Raw genomic sequence first — 19,285 nt, 5'->3', positions numbered from 1 at the left:
CTCTGCTCTACGGAACTTGAGTGCAGATTGTCAATTTGAGACATTCACAGAGCAGTTAATTAGAGACCAGTTTATTTGTAAATGTTCAGACAAAAATATTCAACTCAAATTACTATCTATGGGCAATCCTTCTCTAGAAGAAACTATTCGCACTGCGAAGAGTATTGAGTTGTCCAAGGTATCTGTGAAGGAGTTAGAAGAGAAAGACAAATCAAATGATACAGTGGGTGTTGTTAGATTAAAAGATGTTAAGAACATTGTTGCATCACGGTCTGAAAACAGGTTCTTTAAACAAACCAATGTCTGTTTCCGTTGTGGGACTCTTTCTAACATGAAGACGGGTAGAGGGTGTCCGGCTAAAATCTTTGTTTGCAGAGTGTGTGGAAAATTAGGACATTTTGCAAAAGTTTGCCAGAGTGGAAAACGAGGTGGTACCTCCACTCAAGATGGAAAGCTTGTCTCTCCTTCCTCCTCTTCTGTAGCTAATGTATCTGTGATGGAGTGTGGTATTGACAATTACAATATTATTCAGGATGACCTGAGGGACATGGTTGTGGTTGTTGGTGGGCAAGATGTTACCAAGGGTGATATTACTAAATGTGTGGATCCATATGTTGATATCACTATTGGAGAAAAAAAAGTGTGTTTGCTTGTTGACTCAGGAGCAAGAATAACCATGATCACCCAAGAGTTGTTCAATGAGGTTTGGGGCAATCGACCTTTAGAACCTCCTGATAGATGTCCTGTTTCTTACGAAGGGAGAAGGATTGAACTTGCAGGTTTATTTTTTTTAACGATATTCTGGAATTCAGAGGGAGGAAAAGTCATGGGAAAGTGTACGTAGCAATTAAGGGGTTGTCTATTCTCGGATGGTTCCATCAAGGACTCTTCAAAATGGTGCTCAGACCTGGAACAAAGGATCAAGTATTTATTGTTTGCTCTGATGATTTCAATGTAAATCTGTTTGAACACTATCCTTCTGTTTTTGGTGGGGGCTTAGGACAGATGAAAGGATTCACTCATCAAATTAGAGTTAAGGATGGTGCCATTCCTGTAAAACACAGGCTCAGGAATGTTCCCTTTAGTGTTCAGGATCAGTTGGAACAGGAACTCAATGGTTTATGTCAGAAAGGCATAATTGAGCCGATTTAGTCTTCTCTTTGGCTTTCTCCTTTGGTGGTCGCCAAGAGCAAGAATGGTGAACTTTGAGTTTGCATCGATTTACGCAGTCTCAATAAAAACATTTGGGCTGATTCTCATCCCCTACCCAAAATTTCTGATATGTTGTCCATGATAAATGGTTTGAAATGGTTCAGTAAGTTGGATTTAGCATCGGCTTACCATCAAGTCGTCTTGGATCCTTCCTCTAGGCATCTCACTGCTTTCGTGTCACCTATTGGTTCCTTTCAGTTCTGCAGAATGCCTTTCGGGTTAGCCTCTGCAGCGGCAGTGTTTCAGAGGATCATGTGTTCAATACTCAAGGGAATCCAAGGTGTTGCGGTTTTCCAAGATGATGTCTTGATTTACGGAGAATCAAGTGAGTCTCATGATGAGACATTGCATCGTTTTCTGGATGTCATGCAAGAAAGGGGTGTCGTTTTAAAGAATGAAAAGTGTATATTTAAGGTAAAGAAGGTGGAATACTTACGTCATGTATTGACTGAGCATGGTGTAGAGCCCAGGCCAGGTCTTGTTAAGGCTATTGTTGACTGTCCTGAGGACAAGGTTGGTCTGAAATCGTTTGTTGGTCTTTGTGAGTTTTACTCACGGTTTGTGCCTGAGTATGCCTCAAGGATACAACCCTTGACTAACATGTTAAAAAAAAAACGTGGCCTCTGTTTGACATGAAAATTGTCAGAAGATGTTTGAGTGGATTAAGACCCAATTGGTTAGTCCAAAGATTCTTAAGCCTTTTGATCCAAATGCAATGTGCACCATCACAATGGACGCAAGTCATGTTGGCTTGGGTGTAATTCTTACCCAGTGTATTAATGGTACAGAATACACATTGGGCTATGCTTCTAAAGTTTTACGTGGACCTGAGTTTAACTTTGCTCTCATTGAAAGGGAGCTTTTAGCGTGCTGGTGGGCAATTAGAAAGTTTAATCCATACGTTTGGGGTAATTATTTTTAACTACGCACCAATCACAGTCCTCTTGTTTCTATCCTCCCAGGAGACGAGATTAAAGAACAAACCCCAATGATTGCTTGTTTATCTACTAAGTTGCTTCAGTACGATTTTGAGATCTCATATATTCCTGGCAACAAGAATGGTAGAGCAGATTGTTTTTCTAGGTTTCCGATTGAGGAAGTTGATTATCTTTCTGGCGATGACAATGATGAAGATGAGGTCAACTGTTTTATTGCCTCTGAGTTTGAATGACGTGTGCTGTGAATGAAAAGGAATAGAGAGGTGAATTGTCTAAAGATGTCTTGCTCTGCCAAGTTGTTAACTATATCAAGAGTGGTTGGCCAAGGGAGAAAAACATACCATTCTCCTTACAAACATTTTTTAAAGTTTCTATGGAACTTTCTGTGGAAGATGGGTTGTTGGTGCATGGTGACAGATTAGTGCCTCCAGAAAAGGTGAGGTCTAGATTGGTCTGTAGTGCTCATGAAGGGCATTTGGGAAAAACACTTACTAAAAGAAGGTTGTGAGAATATTTTTGGTGGCCTCAAATGGACAAGGATGTTGATGTTTTCATTGGTGAGTGTGTTGTGTGTTCCAATGCTGAATTTTTTAAAAAATTGCGAACTCCTCCTCTTCAACCTATTGACTTTCCAGCAAGATCTTGGGAGAATATTGGTATTGACCTTGTCGGTCCTTTTAATTTGCTTCCAACTTCCTCAAGGTTTGTTGTTGTTGCCATTGACTATTCTAAATGGCCTGAAGTACGTTTCATTGCTGAATCTAGCTCCAAAAATGTAATAGACTTTCTAAGAGAGATTTTTCTGCGTGAAGGTTTTCCTTCCACCATTGTATCCGACAATGGGGTACAATTTGCCAGTCATGGATTTCACGTTTTTTGCAACAAGGTGGAATAAATCATTCCAAAAGCTCTCTCTATCACCCACAAACGAATGGTCTGGTGGAACGCATGAATAGGGTTTTGAACAATTGTGTGCAATGAGCGTTAGCTGGAAAGTGCAATGTTCAAAACGCTCTTCGGTCCATGTTGTTGTTCTACCGTACTACACCACATTCGGCAACTAAAGTTTCTCCTTTTGAACTTTAAAGTGGAAGAAAGACATGTTCTAAGGTGTGTCTTGGGTGGATGTCTAAGTGGGTGAAAATGGATTCTGTGATTGATGTGGATGGTTTCGTTAAAGATAATGTTTCTCGAGCTCAATCTCATCAAAAAACATATTTTGATGCTAGAAAAAGATCTGTTCCTCACACATTGGTTGTTGGTGATGTTGTTTGTGTTAAGATCCCTGTACACAGCAAAAAGCGAAATTTGAAATTCCCTGATCTCTTGGTTGTGGATAGAGTTTGTGGAAATGCTGTCAGGGTGAATAACAAACATTGGTGGAATGTGTCCAGGGTTGTCAAATTGTCTGGGCATTCTAACAACAAAAACTTACATTGTGTTCTGTCTGATGATGCTGATAATTTGTCCTCTAATGTTCCTTCACCTGTGCGTTTACGCAGGAGTGAGAGACAACGTTGTGTTCCAAGTAGATTTCATTAATCTTTTCTTCTTCTCTCTTTGGCTCTGTTCTCTTTCTTTCTTTTTAGTTGCTCATCTTTTTGCCTCTTATTGCTTTTAAAAATTTATTTAAGAGGAAGAGGATAATGTAGTGGTCTATCCTTGGTGTTACTGCTGTGTGGAATGCTCACGCTGTGACGTTCCTGCTGTGTGCGTTAAACCTCGGAATATAGAAGTTTGGATTTGAATTGTTTAAGCTGTTGCTGTCCTATGTGTTTCGCAGCTGGCTGCTGCTCAGCACCTGTTACTAACAAGCATTTACAATGCAATGGTCTCGGCATTGTTAAAGTTAGAGCTATTGGCATTGCTCATGACATTATTTTTTGTTTATGTTTTTTGTTTTTAAAACATTTAAAGAAACGGCATTGTTATTTACAATGTCAATAGCTTAATCAAATCTCGGATCGAGACTGCGCAAGCGCAGCCTTCGAGCCGAGACCTAAAAACCGACACTAGGGCCGCCCCCGCAATAACTCCGCACATGCACACACAACAACCCAGGTTGCGCAGCCCCCATGAACACTCTGCAGTCCGGTGTCCACACCCAGTCCAGTACTCCCAGGCCCCACATAAAACTCAGCACCGCAGCCTTTAATTAACCTACCATGCAGCCTCCAAATTCCCAGTGTTGCAGCCCCCAAAACGCAGCACTGCACTCCCAATAACATGACTGCGGACCTCCTACCCCAGAGCTGCAGTTTGCCAATAAAAACATCTTTATTCCCCAGCAAAAAAGCTTCACAATATCTCCAGCGTTGTGCTGAGCAGTACTCCAACACTACAAACCCCAAAACCTCAACACTGCTCCACTCTTTGTTTTTCAGGCACACTGTCCTGTCAATACACCAACACTGCATGAGAGATGCCCAATTTCATTTACAATACTTAGGAAGGTATCGGGCAACAACAGCACTTTAGCCCCCAACCCCACGACATCAGACTCCAATACACAGCGCATCCACCATGCCCCTTTAACGCTGCCCAGCAGGGCAGTCTTCCAGTGTCCCAGGCCCCCAAGTCACCCAGCAATACAACCCCTCATAACCCATCCCCGAAGTCCCCCAGTAACCCTGTCCCCGTTATCCAGTAATGTGGCCCTCAATACCCATTCCGGCGCCCCCGACCTTCAGAATACCTATTGTTCCCCTCCAGTCTCACTGTATCTGCATGCTGCCCATTACGGTTTCCCCCTCGCTCCGCCTCCTCTTGCCTCCCTGTCCTTCCTCCTCCTCTTCCTCTGGTTCCCGTTTTGTACCTCGAAGAAAAAGCTGCAAAGTCTCCGCCATCATCTCCAGACAACGGGGTGCGCGGGCGGCCCCGAGACACGGGAAACGAACGGAACTTGCCCGACCGCAGAAGGTTGAGCACAAGAGAATCAACTAAAAAAATTACCGACTGCGTAGGTCTAAGAACCAATTCACCAATCCGAAACCACACGACCGTACCGGGCCGTAAACCAACGAATCAATAAGAATCGGCCCGACCGCGTGGATCCCTGAGCCAGAAAATCAACCAAAACGCAGTTATTGATCCAAGTGGTGTCTGCTACCTTTAGAACGTTAACTAAAAAAAGATATATTCTTCCGACTGAGAAAGAGGGGGGAAGGAACAGGAAGTATGAATTGTCAGAAGAATTGTTTCTTGTACTACAGTTACTGATGATGTGCAAAATGTCAACGGAATTTGTACCAACGAACAGCAATACGTTTTTATGTCATGTGATTTTATTATGCCCGGAAATTAATAAAAAACGAGTTAAAAAAATAAATATATATATGTGTGTACATATATATATATTCTTAGTACATACATCATCGCACATTTATGCACGTCATCGTACATTTGTGCACGTCATCGCACATGCGTGCTCATAGAGAATCACCCCTTTCTTTCCTTTTTTTTACCCCCTTCTATTCAGCATTGGCAAAAAGCATTGGCAAAGCCAACCTGCCAGCAAGGTGGGACCTATTGGCTTTGCCAAAACGTATGTTTTTTGGGGTATTTTGAAAATGTGTTCTCATTATCTCCCGATTTTAGGAAAGTAGCGGCTATACTCTTACCCCACTCAAAATAATTCATAAAATTGCTTTTCCGGTGTTTACATATGTAGCACATGCACAGCAATAAAGCCACCTCGTTTTGTAATTTTATTCAAAAGAGAAAAATGACCAATTATACGATGTTCTCCCAATTGACAGTGTGTTTAATGATCTTCTCGTATCTTGCACTTATTTTTCCCCCTCTGTCTCTTTCTCTGTCTGTCTCTTACTTTCATGCTCATTTCCTTTCACACTTTTACTCTGGCGAGACTGGTTTACAAAACGACTCACCAAAACTGATTTATATTCAAATATTGTTTAAGAAACCAGTGCTTATCCATGGTTGGTGTTCATTCACCTAATCCCATGTAAATTTTGAAAGCTGTATTTCTATGGTCACCTTTGTCTACACGATATTACCTTTTGGAACCTTTAAACTCTGTTGCAGCGGATCAGTTCGTACCCCCGCTTTTCCAAACACCTGCAATCCTTTCATCTTCCCTGCTGGTGTTTCCCTCTCCTCATATACCTACACAGAGGTGGCCCTGCAGTTGCATGACTGTTAATAGCTGCTTTGTATCCCTGTGTCAAGTGTGACTTGACTTTCAGAGAGCACTGGTGTTGTGATGATGTATTGCCATGCTAATATGTCCCATTGTGATGCAATATGATTCTCAAACCTCATTGGCACTGCCCGTCACACCATCTCTGTACATTCCATAGTTACAGATCGGTTAACCGATAAGATTCCATTTTGCCTTCATGAGAACCAGATGTGTCTGGGGGCTTATACAATAAAACTTACCTGAACCCTTATTTGAAGCATCTATCCTCATTACAAAAGTGCAGACGAGCGGAAACCGCCCCAGACACTACTTCACGTTAGACCTGGGCTCCTTCACTAACTACTACCGATTCTGGACTAAAGAACCACCTTTCGTAACTCAAATGGATTTTAGCAGCGAAGAAGCATATTGCTGAGTCTCCTTACTTTCTGGCGCCCAGTTAAGTGCTTAAACCAAGGTGCGGCTGGCAGTGTGAGCGAGTTGAAGCTGAGCGTACCAATGTTGTCTGTCAGGCTGAAGAAATTATGGTGACGTCAGTGGAGGAACGTGGATAAGTCGCGTGCAGTAGCTGTCTCTCGACGTTCGTGCTATGCGCCCAACTCTATGTAAACAAGCCGACCGGAAGACACCACCGCCTTTCTCCGAGGCAGAGCAGAAATGCCTCGGAGAAACGCAGCGTCCTTTTCGGATTCGGGGGCGTGTTTTGCTGTTGTCTCCTCCCTGAGACTTCTCGCAAAAAACACGCCCCGATCCGAAAAGGACGGGCCTAATAGGAATGACTGACCTCTTCTCCAATGGCTGGCCAGCATTCAAGAGGCCAGCCAATGGAGAACAGGGGAGAAGAGGGGCGGGTTCAAGCCCCTCTTCTCCAAGTCATTAAATCTCGGAGCGAGACTGCGCAAGCGCAGCCTTCGCAGCCGAGACCTAAAAAGGCTCACTGAATTTAACTACATTTCGTTTGGTGTCAACTTACTACAGTTAGAAAGACGCCACAGGTTCGGACAGCAGATGGGTTACAATAATCTTGTATATTAGGGTTTCCGACAGCAGATGTGGCCATCGCTTTAATGTGTGCTTTAAATGCATATATGGATGTACCTTCATTTCTACCCTTAACATCAATCTGTCAATGAATGCGCGCAAATTTTAATATAAAATGTATGCTTTTTGTTTCAGAGAAATAAACTCAGTTTCCCAAACAAATTCTTATATTTATGAAAAAGGTAAAAATATTATTATGCCAGTGGTAGCATTATATCAGTCTGCTGTGAGTACCAAAGCAGACAACAACAGAGGGATGGAAGCTATTTTCTTATATGAAGTTATGTGTTTTTCACACACAGCTCTTTTGCAGAAAGCTAGCCTTTAGCACAGTGTGGCTGCTAATTATTATAGTTGTTTGTCATGTACAAATTTTCTCACTCACTACAGCTAGCACATTAGAAGAAAAATACCACTTGGTTGCAGTAGCGGCCGGTGTCTCAGAAGAGGGGCGGGGGGGGCGGGGGAGGAGGGTGATACAAATAAACAAAAAAAAACAACTTGCGTGCTGCATCGCTGGATCACGTTCTTCTCAGCTCTTCTCCACTGCAAGTACAGACTCCAAGACTCCACTGCAGCCAATCCTGACGCTGCTCTCATGCTGCTGGTGGCAGCATGAAAGCAGTGTCAGGATTGGCCTGAGTGCCATGAATCTGCTTTCCCAGTTAATCTGGGAGCCTGTGCCTGCTGTCTCCAACCTGGCAACACAGTTCGGGTTGGAGACAGCTTCAGTGCGCATGTCAGTTTGGCCGTCCTGAGACGGCCGGCCAAACCCACATGTGCACTGACACCAGTGCGAAACACTTCCTCTCCTGACCCCCCCTGCAATGGCCCTGCCCCCACCCCCCAACTCAGCTGCTAGAAAAACAAATACGATAATAAACCTGGTTTATTATTGTTTTATTTTTCACGTTTTAAGGCTGCTGGGGGGCAGGGGGGTGTGCTCCCCCGCCAGAGCGGAGAAGCATGGTTGAGGGTGAGCCTTTACATGTTAGATCAATGCAGCAAAGGAGGTCTCTTCTAATTGCACCAGACATGGATAGTGCTTTTTATAAATTAAAATGAATGAATGCATCAATATAGTATTAATAAACCCAGGACTAGCTGCCACTCCTACCATTCGATCTCGCTCCTAAATATAGGGCCCAAGGTATTGGCCACTGTTTTGGCGAATAGGTTGTTGAAGGTTATCATCTCACTGATTCACGGCGACCAATCTGGCTTCATGCCAGGTAGATCTATTCAACTTCACTTATGAAGATTACACAATTGACAGGCGGATGTTCATGGCGGGGAGTCGCCCCATGTCTTTCTTTAATTGGATGCATAGAAAGCCTTTGATGCTATTCATTGACCCATCTGCAGCAGAAATTGGTGCAATTCGGGTTTGGTCCTAAGTTTCGGCAGTGGGTCGCACTCCTCTATCAGGCACCGACGGCTGCGGTGTGAGTGAATGAGGTTCTTTCAGAAATGTTTCGATTGAGTGGGGGATGCGGCAGGGGTGCCCTTTGTCCCCTCTCATTTTTGCTCTCAGGCTGAAGCCGCTGGCATGCATGATCAGCGCACACTGGCATTCGGGGCTTCCGAGTCTACCCTACAGGAAGAAAAAAAATTGTTTTATGCGGAGGATCTCCTTCTCTCGGTAACAGAACCAAATGTCGTCTCTGCACCATTGACTCTTTTGGGGGCTACTCCGGCTATAAAATAAATTGGGGGGAAATCTGTATCTATCTGCTTCAGAAGATTTTTCAAGTGGATCCCACCGAGTCCAGAAAAACTGTCACCCATGCACTCGTTAGCAGCAGACTGGAATGCGGCAATGCACTCTACGCAGGTACCACCAAAAACCTCCTAAAGAAACCAAAGAACTTCCAAAACTCTTCCGCCAGACTCATCCTAAATATCCCCCATCACAGCCACATCAATGGTCACCTGAGAGACCGCCACAGGCTCACAATCAACAAAAGAATTACCTTCAAGCTCCTCGCGCATGCCTACAAAGCCCTCCACCACGCAGGACCTGCATACCTCAACCGCCACCTCTCCTTCCACACACCAAACAGACATCTCTGCTCCACTCAACAGGCCTTGGCCACCATCCCATGGATCCGCAAGTCCACAGCTGGAGGAAGATCCTTCTCATACCTCGCTGCGAAGACCCGGAACTCCCTGCTTCGCTGCCTCAATTCAGGAAGGACCTCAAGACCTGGCTCTTTGACTGAACCTCAGATCCACCTCCCCTCCTCAGCACTTTGAGACCCTAACAGGTGAGTAGTTGTGCTTTACAAGAACCATGATTGATTGAGTGTTGTTTCAGCCGTATGGTGCCTCTGATGTGGGCGTTCTGCTGGATAGGTGGCAGGTGGAAACTGAGGGTTTGAAATATTTGGGGGACCTATGTTACACCTAGTAGAGATCTGTCTGGCTGTGAACCTTGAAAGAGTTTACACTTCCTTCCAGGAGGATGTTGAATGCTGGCGTAGCTTGCCCCTGACTATTCTGAGGAGTGCGCCATCTTTAAGATGATTACACTCCCCAAACTGTTGTATTGCCTACAAAATACATACTGTACAATTCCGGAGGAATGGTTTAACAAAATTGCTAGGGAGATACCATTGTTGTTATGGAGCGGGGGACACTGTGGACGCTCCAAAGGAATGCCTACAATGGCGTATCATTGCGGGTCAACTATTTGGCAGCACACCTCGTTCCCATTAATGACTGGCTGTTTGCGGCGCTGCCCTCTGCATTAATGTTGAAGAGGGCCCGGCTTCTACCGTGCTCCCCTCTGCATTATCTTTATGATGGGTCTGGTATAGGCAGGTTGCTCCTGGACACACAGCTTACATTGGGAATATAGAAATGTGCAGCCAGCCTTTTGAGCTGGTCGTTGTGGGAAGGGGCCAGGATGAGAAGGCTAGGCAAGTTGAGAGGGTTCGAGCCTTGGGACCTGATCGCCATTGCCAAGATAGGTGACCTTCTCGAAGATGGTGACTTAATGCCTTTTTCTGTTATGCAACAAGAATATCCTCTTCGTCCAAACCAAAATTTGAAATATGCGTAATTTCGGCATGCCTTGCTGGCCGAGGGGATGACAGGAGCTGACATACCCGATTATGCCCCGCTTAAGGGTAGATTGGCTATGGAGGACCATATACATATAAAACTATAAATAACAATATCCTTGACACCTCAGGTCCCCTGCGAGAGAAATGGGTGTCTGATATTGGTGAGTTCGATTACACTGGTTGGTGGCAGCCTCGATGCACCCCGCGAAGCCGCTATCAAATCACGACTCCGGCCGGTTTAGTTTAAAGTCCTGCATTGAGTTTATCATGACCGAGCCAGGCTGCATAGGATGCGGAGGGCTATCTCCCCAGAATGCTTGAGATGTATGGGGACTAGGGGTGATTTCCTACACACACTATTGAGTTGCCCTGTGATTCAGATTTAGTGGACTGAGATACTCCGGGTACTTCAGGCTATTTTTGAGGTGGATATTCCACTTGACACTAAATACGTCCTCCTGGGGGTGCCAACGGCGTTGAATGTCTTGAGGGCCAATCTCATATTCTGTAACTTGGGCTTGATTGTAGCAAAGAGTGACGTGGCTGGGTATTGAGGGGTGATGGGGGCCTCCGCTTTGGGTGAATGGAAGAAGTGTATGGAGGGTGAGAGAGTTATGTATAGGAGCAGGAGATGCCCTCACAAATTTGGCAAAGTCTTGGGACCCTGGATGCATTACTATGACTTGGGGTCTGCGATTGATGTGATTGGCGTCTTGGATCCGGAAGCTGTGGCTACCGAGTCCGAGCTGCCTGGTTAGGATGGTAAAGGGTCTGGCTAGCCTGGCGGTGTTTATTTGCCTCGTCGTTTGACATGTTATGCAGGTTGTTTTGGGAGACATTTCTCCCTTTATGTAATGTTTCATGGATACTGATGTTTCTTGACACTTCATGCTTGCTGCTTTCCAAATTGTCTCTTTTGGCATGTATTGTTTGCAATGCTTTTTGTCGTTTGTTTGCTTCACTGTTTTTAGAAAATGTAAGAAAGATTCTTAAAAAAAAAAAAAGAATGTGGTATTAGTGTAGTGTGAACTTAGCCAAAAGGCAGCGGAGCGTTCTGCAGGTTCAAAGGTCAAAGACACAATCAACAAGAACAAATACAAAGAGGAAACTGCTGAAAAGAACAAATTAAACTGTAGAGGGCTTTATCACACTCTTCATCACTTGGTCTGTCTGCAGTTTCTGTCTCTGTACTTTAGTTCCTGTGGCCATCTATATCTCTGTCCCTCCCTGTGTCTTTCAATCTTCATTTTCATCTGTTTGACATGTTCTCTCACCCCCGCACTTCATCTAACCACCTCCCCTGCACCCTCTCACTGTTTCTCTCATATTTGCCTTCCACTAACTCATTTGTTTCTTCTTTATCCTCCGTCTCCCCTCTCATTGTCTTCTTCCTATCTTTCTGCCTCTTCTTATTTCTTTCCCTCTTTCTCATCTACCCCTTACTCTCGCCAATTCGTCACCCCCTTTCTCTTCATCTGTCTCTTTCACCTGTTTTCCCTCCATTCCTACCTTCTATTTCTCTCCATCCTCCGTTTTTTTCTTCCTCTCTCATGTATCCTTCTCTTATTCTTCTTCTGTTTCCTTTCCCTTCCTTTCACTTTATCATCTGCCTCACCTCCACCTCGGCATTCTGTCCTCTTCTTTGCCACCCCCTCCTCCATCCCTTTTCCTCTCCCTCTGTTTTGCCATGTTCCTCCTCCTCCATCATCCCTTTTCCTCTCCCATCCCTTTTCCTCTATTTTGTCATCCCCCTCCCCCATTTCCCTCTCCACTTCCAAGTCCTCTTCATCTTCCTCCTGGTCATCTTCACCCTCTTCCTCCAATAGGGTATGTGAGACTGGTAGCCTGAGATGTTTGACTGGGCCTGAGCTCTGATTTGAGCATGCTCCATTTAGGAGACCACCTCACCCCTTCACGAGGGATCCTGAATTCTGTGGGGCAATAGGCTGGCAGAGCGCGAAGATAGGAGGCAGCACTGAATGACCCTGGATAAGTCAACTCAGATTGCACGTAGAGGCCCAGTACCATGAAAAGCTTGAGTATCCGTGACAGTCATACCACAGGAAGCGAGTTCAGATCACAGACCCTTGGGGTGATGTGCTCGTCTTAGCCTCTCAGACCACAGGAAGCGAGTGCAGATCACAGACCCTTGGGATAATGTGCTTGTCTTAGCCTCTCGGGCCACAGGAAGCGAGTGCAGATCACAGACCCTTGGGATAATGTGCTCATCTTGGCCTTTCAGACCACAGGAAGCGAGTGCAGATCACAGCCTTTGGGGTGATGTGCTCGTCTTAGCCTCTCAGGCCACAGGAAGAGAGTGCAGGTCACAGACCCTTGGGGTGATGTGCTCATCCTAGCCTCTCAGGCTACAGGAAGCGAGTGCAGATCACAGACCCTTGGGATGAAGTGCTCATTCTAGCCTCTTAGACCACAGGAAGCGAGTGCAGATCACAGAACCTTGGGGTTATGCGCCCGTCTTAGCCTCTCAGACCACAGGAAGCAAGTGCAGATCACAGACCCTTGGGGTGATGTGCTCATCTTAGCATCTCAGACCACAGGAAGCGAGTGCAGATCACAGACCCTTGGGGTGACGTACACGTCTTAGCCACTCAGACCACAGGAAGCGAGTGCAGATCACAGACCCTTGGAGTGATACGCTCGTCTTAGCCTCTCAGGCCACAGGAAGCAAGTGCAGATCACAGACCCTTGGGGTGATGTGGTCGTCTTAGCCTCTCAGACCACACGAAGCGAGTGTACATCACAGACCCTTGGAGTGATGTGCTCGTCTTTGCCTTTCAGACCACAGGAAGCGCGTGTAGATCGCAGACCCTTGGGGTGATGCGCTCATCTTAGCCTCTGAGACCACAGGAAGCGAGTGCAGATCACAGACCCTTGGAGTAATGCGCTCGTCTTAGCCTCTCAGACCACAGGAAGAGAGTGCACATCACAGACGCTTGGGGTGATGTGCTCGTCTTTGCCTCTGAGAGCCACGGCATTGCTAGAAGCCTAAGCAGCAAAGACACAGGAAGGTCTTTGTATAATCCCATTCCGCACCCTTAGCGTGTAGCTATGAAGGGATGGCCTGTGGTTTAGCGAAGGAGAGAAGCATCTCACAGCTTGAGCGTAGAGTGTTTTGATAGACAGTCTCTCACCTCTAGCAGCTATGTCTTGTCTCTAGCAGTTAGCTGTGCATCTGTGTTGAGACTGTTGTTGAGGTAACAAACATTGGCTAAAAGAAGTGAAGTGGCTCCAGCAATTCCTAGCAGGACAGAAAGGGGCACCAGAATCATTCCTGGCAAAATGTTCAGCTCATATTCAAGCTGCACTATTTATGTTGACGCGATGAGCAAGCGCAAGCATCAATACTGGATTTGGGCAGGGGTCTTCTTTCTTCACTCAGATACCTTTTCTGAAATATGTGATCTAAACATTTGAAATTACAGCACACTATCTCAAATACATTCACTCAGCGCATTGAGGGTTAGATAGAGGCAGCCCAGCTCTGCAAACTGGACTTTATTACTAGTTTTCAGACTTTTTTGGCCAGTTGAAAGTGAAGGATTAGATTTTAATATCTACAGAAAGGTGTCAGGTCTAATCACCAATAAATAAGCACTGTACACATATTTTTGGCTGCTTTTGTTGCAACAAACTTAGAGCCATGTACACTGACCCCCTAGGCAGACAGAATCTATCACTCAAACAACATCTTCTACGCTTTTCAAAAGGAATGACTCTTCCCAAACACTAACTTGAACATTTTAGAATACATTCACCCAGGCCTCCAATATTGCTTATTCATTTACCTTAAACAGGCCTAGCCAGATAACACAGAAGCACAGGCCCCCTCTTTTCTAGAAAAAATATTGCAACATTGTCCAACTTAAGTCCTGATGTTAGTGTTACATCCCCAAAGCTTTGGAATGTTGCAACAATGCCCGTTTGCTTTGATTGATTTCTTAGTTTCAGCAAGTGAGTCCTGATGAAGACTACTGTTCAATAATGCAAAAAGCCGAAACGTAGTCAAACATTAATCTGACATTCAAAGTCATCAAAGGTTTGTCAGTGAGAGTAGATGAGTCCCAAAACTACCCCTCCATGCCAGGAGCACTGTTTGAATTCTGAAAGTATTGGTATTCACACACAGGAGAAAACTGCCACATTTTTAAATTCCCTTAAGAAAATCACTTTGTTCTTACATCTGAATTACACTACATCAACAGTGGGGTATTAGTTCATAAAATAAGAATGGGAAAAGTTGTTAGTAGGCTTGGTGTTATTTACATTAGTCACTCATGGCCTTTCTGCACACGGCCGCAGCTGCTACTAGTAGTACTAAACGTACAAATCAATTTTAAGTTGCATTATTTAATAAATACTGCACAATGCTCTTGAGATCTACAGGTCTCAGTTTTTCATGTTCTAATGTCAATGAATTGATTTAGTCTTAAGTTTTAAATAATAACACCTGCATATTATTGGAGCACAAAGAATAAATTTAAAGTTTGTTGTACATGGTGTATGGGTAGTCAATATTTTATTTCATACACAAAGTAGAATTGGCAAATCAAAATATTAATCAGTAAAAAAAAACAATGCAGGAGTTAAATTGAGTACAATACTATCACAACTTCCTCAGAATCATGCCTGCGCCCAAACCAGAGGGCTGCACAGGGAACCCCTTTCGATGTGCGAACGGGCAGGTGTTGGTATAATTGTAATGGACTTCAGTCAAAAAAACATGAATGCATTGCATTGCAAATCATTATTAGGAAGAAACTCCCTAAACACGCCCCTTCCAAACAGCGATTGGAATACATTTCCAAACCCATGCAGCGATTCTCTACCCTAGTACCAAATCGCTAAATGCTTTTAGTACGTCACTAGGCCATTTTGCGGTCGCAAACCCTGTGATTTAGCAAATCAGTGGGGTTGTTATTGCTAAATGGCTTTGTACATCTGACCCTAAATCAATAATACTGGGATCCTTCTGAGTACCACACTACTCTTCCTCAAAACACTACAAGACACTGCTATTACATGGCATGCTGATTCTTCTCTTTCTGCCGTTCAACGTCAATCGTGCCACATCCTTGTCGTTCTGTATCTCTGCTCTACAAGAATCGTGGCTTGGTGATTGGTGGCATGTATAATCACATTCTTTTATGTCCCGCTGTGTAATTGTGTTGCTGGCTGGCTAATCACTGACCGTTTTGCAAATCTGAATATGATCAACTCTTTTGGTTTGCGGGCTGCTTGTTGGCATTCATTTTTGGGGATGTTGTTGGTGCATTAACATAACTGTTTGATGCTTGTGCCACAACCTGTCCCGCAACACCTTTTGCTGCTGATGCGTTAACTGTCTTTGCTTGTGGTTGGTCTGCACTGTTTGCATATATAGCGCTTGAGGAGCTTCTGGATGCGGATTGTGCTTTTTCAGTCACTTGACTTGAGGTTGGGCTGCTGATTGGCATTCTTTGTTTTTCTAGATCCACTTGGCTTGAAACTGGCTTGCACATTGGTACTGATGGTTTATATGCTGTTATCAGTCTTGTGGTTGGCTCACTCTTTGGCCTTGTTGGCTTTTGTGCAGGTGCCTGGCTTGATCTGGGCCTACTCATTGGCAATATTTGTTTTTGGGTTATTTTCTGTCTTACAGATGGATTACTGGTAGGTCCTGTTTGTTTCTTTGAAGCTGCTTGGCTTGAAGTTGGCCTGCTCTTTGGCTCTGTTGGTGCTTCTTGTACAGTATGTGCTGTGACATCTCTTCGATAACGCCGTATCTCGAAGCCTCCGGGCCTTTGCCTGTCCACCTGTTGGTTTGTGTGTTTTCGGGTGCCACTTGAAGCTCCTGGGTTGATGGCACTTCTTGGTGTCTCTGGACTTCTTTGTGCTGGTGTTGGCTTTTTGGTTCTCCGCCAGGAGACCATATGCTGTCGTGCGCCACCTGGTCGGCGATTGGTGGTATAATGGCTGTGCGAGCATCTCTCAGGACGGTTGAGATTTTCGGTTGCCATTTGTCTTTTGTTGCCGAATATCACATTTAGGTAGAAAGAATCATCTGGGGGTAATACACAATGACAATGAGTTACAGATCAGAATGATTTTCCCATTTTTAAAAAAAAGATTACACCTACAATCAAGGCAATGGCTTCCATCCATCTTGTTACTAAGGGCGGGCGGAGCTGGCGTAGTGCCTCTACGCAGAGTTCCAAAGAGTTTGAAAAAAACTCCGTGAGACTCCGCCCCGCTCCATCCCCCTTCGCAAATTAATTTTAAAAAAAGAAGGCACTTACCTGCGTGGCTGCCTCCTCCTCTGCCTGGCCGCTCTCCTTCCTGCTCCTCGCCGTCCTTCTATGAAAAAACTCCTACGTTGTATGTCTTGAAGAGTGCGGGCAGGCAGAGGAGGAGGCAGCCACGCAGGTAAGTTACTTCTTTTTTAAAATTAATTTGGGAGGGTGGAGGGACTGGCTAATTCCGCTCTGCCACGGAGTCGGATTTTTGCCTAAACTCCGCATTCGCAACGGAGCGCGGAGTAGGCAAAAATCCGCAAACTCCGCTGGCGGAGCGGAGTTACCCGCCCGGGGTTACTTGTTACCTAGCCCTTGATATCATTGTAAAATACCTTCTTCTAAAGAATTTAATGCATCCACACAGACATTCACTAAAGTCAATGTCAGTGAAAGTTTCCCAGCCCAATCTGAATACTTTTGAAAAAAGTTTTTGATTGTAACCTTTCCATCCAAAATGTAACATTTACATTGCGTGGTACGTCTTGTTAAAAATGTTTTGCTTGAAAACATTTAATTTGTTATTCAAAATGGATTTCATTCATGTTCTAAATCCAGCCTTATAGCAAGGGACGTGCTACAGATTGTGGGCGTAGTAGTGTTCACCACGTTATAACCCACAAGGACATGCTCACATTGAGTTACTACTAGTCTGGTAGCTTTAATATAATTTGGCCACAAATTGTTTTCTCTAAAAATAACTTTTGACCAAATTGTTTTTGCCCACAGTTTTTTCAATTTGCTTTTCTACCAGTACTATTCTAATAAATTACTAAATATAGAAAGACAAAGCCACATGTTATACTTCCCGCTTTCCCACATACCAACTCACCAAGGTTCCTGATATACTGTTCTCAGGCAGGCCTGCAAGAGCCTTTAGGCAGTTCCTGATTGGCTAGTGGCTAGAGTGGTCCATCAGGTCATGTTAGCTATATATTGGACTGACTGCCCCACCCCTACAGGCTTTCAGAGCCAAGGGACTGTTGGGATTCTTCCTATAGGATGTCTGCATCTGGACGCTGCGCTCCTGCCGTTGTTGCCTATATAGTGCCTAGCAGGACCTTCTAAGCACCCCCTTCCATGCTAGATATTGCTACATTAGAAGATCAGGCAGGAGTTTTGTATGAGGCAAGCAATGAGTAAATCACAGAAACAGACATTCTTATAGGTGAAAAGTCTGTGCTCAGGATGACAGGACGGGCAAGTGTAATAGGATTAAAACAGGCAACTTTCACAGGCTAAGAGTCTGATGGTCTCACACCTCAGGCAGGAAGGTCTCACAGTTAAGCGACAGGAGCTCGTGAACCCTTGGCAGGCAAGGGCCACACGTTAAGGGTTTGAGACCCTGAGGTCTACACGGGTGAGTTTCACAGATTAGGACACTTGGGTCCTTCACCCTAGATGGGTGCTCCTCACAGGTTAGGGGTTTGAGGTCCATGATTGCTGGACAGGCGAGTGTCACGGGTTAACGATCTTGGGGCCTTAATTCCTCGATGGTATGTTACACAGGCTACATGCCTGGAGCACCGGACCTTTAAACCGGTGACTATCAAGTGTTAGAGCTCTTGAGACCCCAATCCCTCAATAAGTGGCTTTCACAGTTCGAGTTTTGGACTTTGATGTCTGGACAAGTGAGTCTTGCATATCTACAGCAGTGAACTCTGACCTGCGGACAAGTAATTCGCACAGATTAGGGGTCTCGAGCTCTGGTCCATGGACAGTCGAGCATGAAAGGTTCAAGTCTTTCATCTAAGTATAGGTTAATCTCACAGGTGAAGGGTCTTGAGGACTACTTGACAGGTGAGTTTGATGAGTTCAGAAGTTAGGGGTTCCTGGATCATATAGGCAAGAATTCTCGTGCCCACCTGTTGCCATCTCTCTATATCGGGTTCCTGACATTTCTGTCCCTCTGTCGCTGTATCTACGGGTCTGATCCCAGCATGCACTGCAGTGTAGTAGAATGGGATGGGCCACCACCAGAGGATCTTTTGAAAATGTTGTTACCTTTTGCAACACGTCTCCGCCGCACTCTAAGATAACATACAACCGACAGGATCAGGGCGAAGAGAACCACCATGGACACTAGCGCGATCCACCCCCACAGCGGCAAACCTGCAGAAGAGATAGAAGAGGTTTGAGGGGTTCCGCCCTTTCACGCTCAACCAAAGAAGAGCCATAGATGGTGGCTGACAGAACATTCACAAATGAGGCAAGGCACCCGCCTTTCAATACCAGCCAGTCATGACCCTAAGCTTCACGTCTATAAAAAGCGTTCCCAAGATCCTCGGATCCCCTCTTTTCTGTATGTTAATTATGATTTAGATGTATAAAAAATATAAATAAATATGAAAAATGTGAAAAGCCTAATACTAATCCTTAATTTAACCCTAATGCTAATCCTGAAATAAATAAATTACATTTATTTACATTAAAAATATAAGTAAACATCGTAATGCAAACCCTGAGCCTAGAGTTACAACATTAACCATGATCCCAGACTGGGGGGTTTCCTGTAGAAGGGACTGGACAGTTGGTCTAGGGTTTGGTTGTTGGGGAAGTTTCCAGAGACAA

The 19,285-nt window shown here is 44.8% G+C and overlaps 1 protein-coding gene across 1 annotated transcript in view; it reads right to left on the bottom strand.

Annotated features, from left to right (window-relative positions):
* Positions 1–14,945: 14,945 nt before the first annotated feature.
* The window catches only part of TMIGD2 (transmembrane and immunoglobulin domain containing 2), a 28,661-nt gene continuing 24,321 nt past the window's right edge, over positions 14,946–19,285 (bottom strand). The window contains exons 4-5 of the mRNA XM_085638525.1: positions 18,719–18,826; positions 14,946–16,485 (exon numbers count right to left, since the gene is read on the bottom strand). Of these exons, the coding sequence (XP_085494651.1) occupies positions 15,656–16,485; positions 18,719–18,826 (938 nt within the window). The 3' untranslated portion in view covers positions 14,946–15,655. The remainder of the gene's footprint in view (positions 16,486–18,718; positions 18,827–19,285) is intronic.

Source organism: Triturus cristatus, chromosome 12, assembly GCF_964204655.1.
Source record: "Triturus cristatus chromosome 12, aTriCri1.1, whole genome shotgun sequence".
Taxonomy (NCBI): Eukaryota; Metazoa; Chordata; class Amphibia; order Caudata; family Salamandridae; genus Triturus; species Triturus cristatus.
Note: the sequence above shows the minus strand (reverse complement) of the source record. Positions and strands in the feature narration are given on the sequence as shown.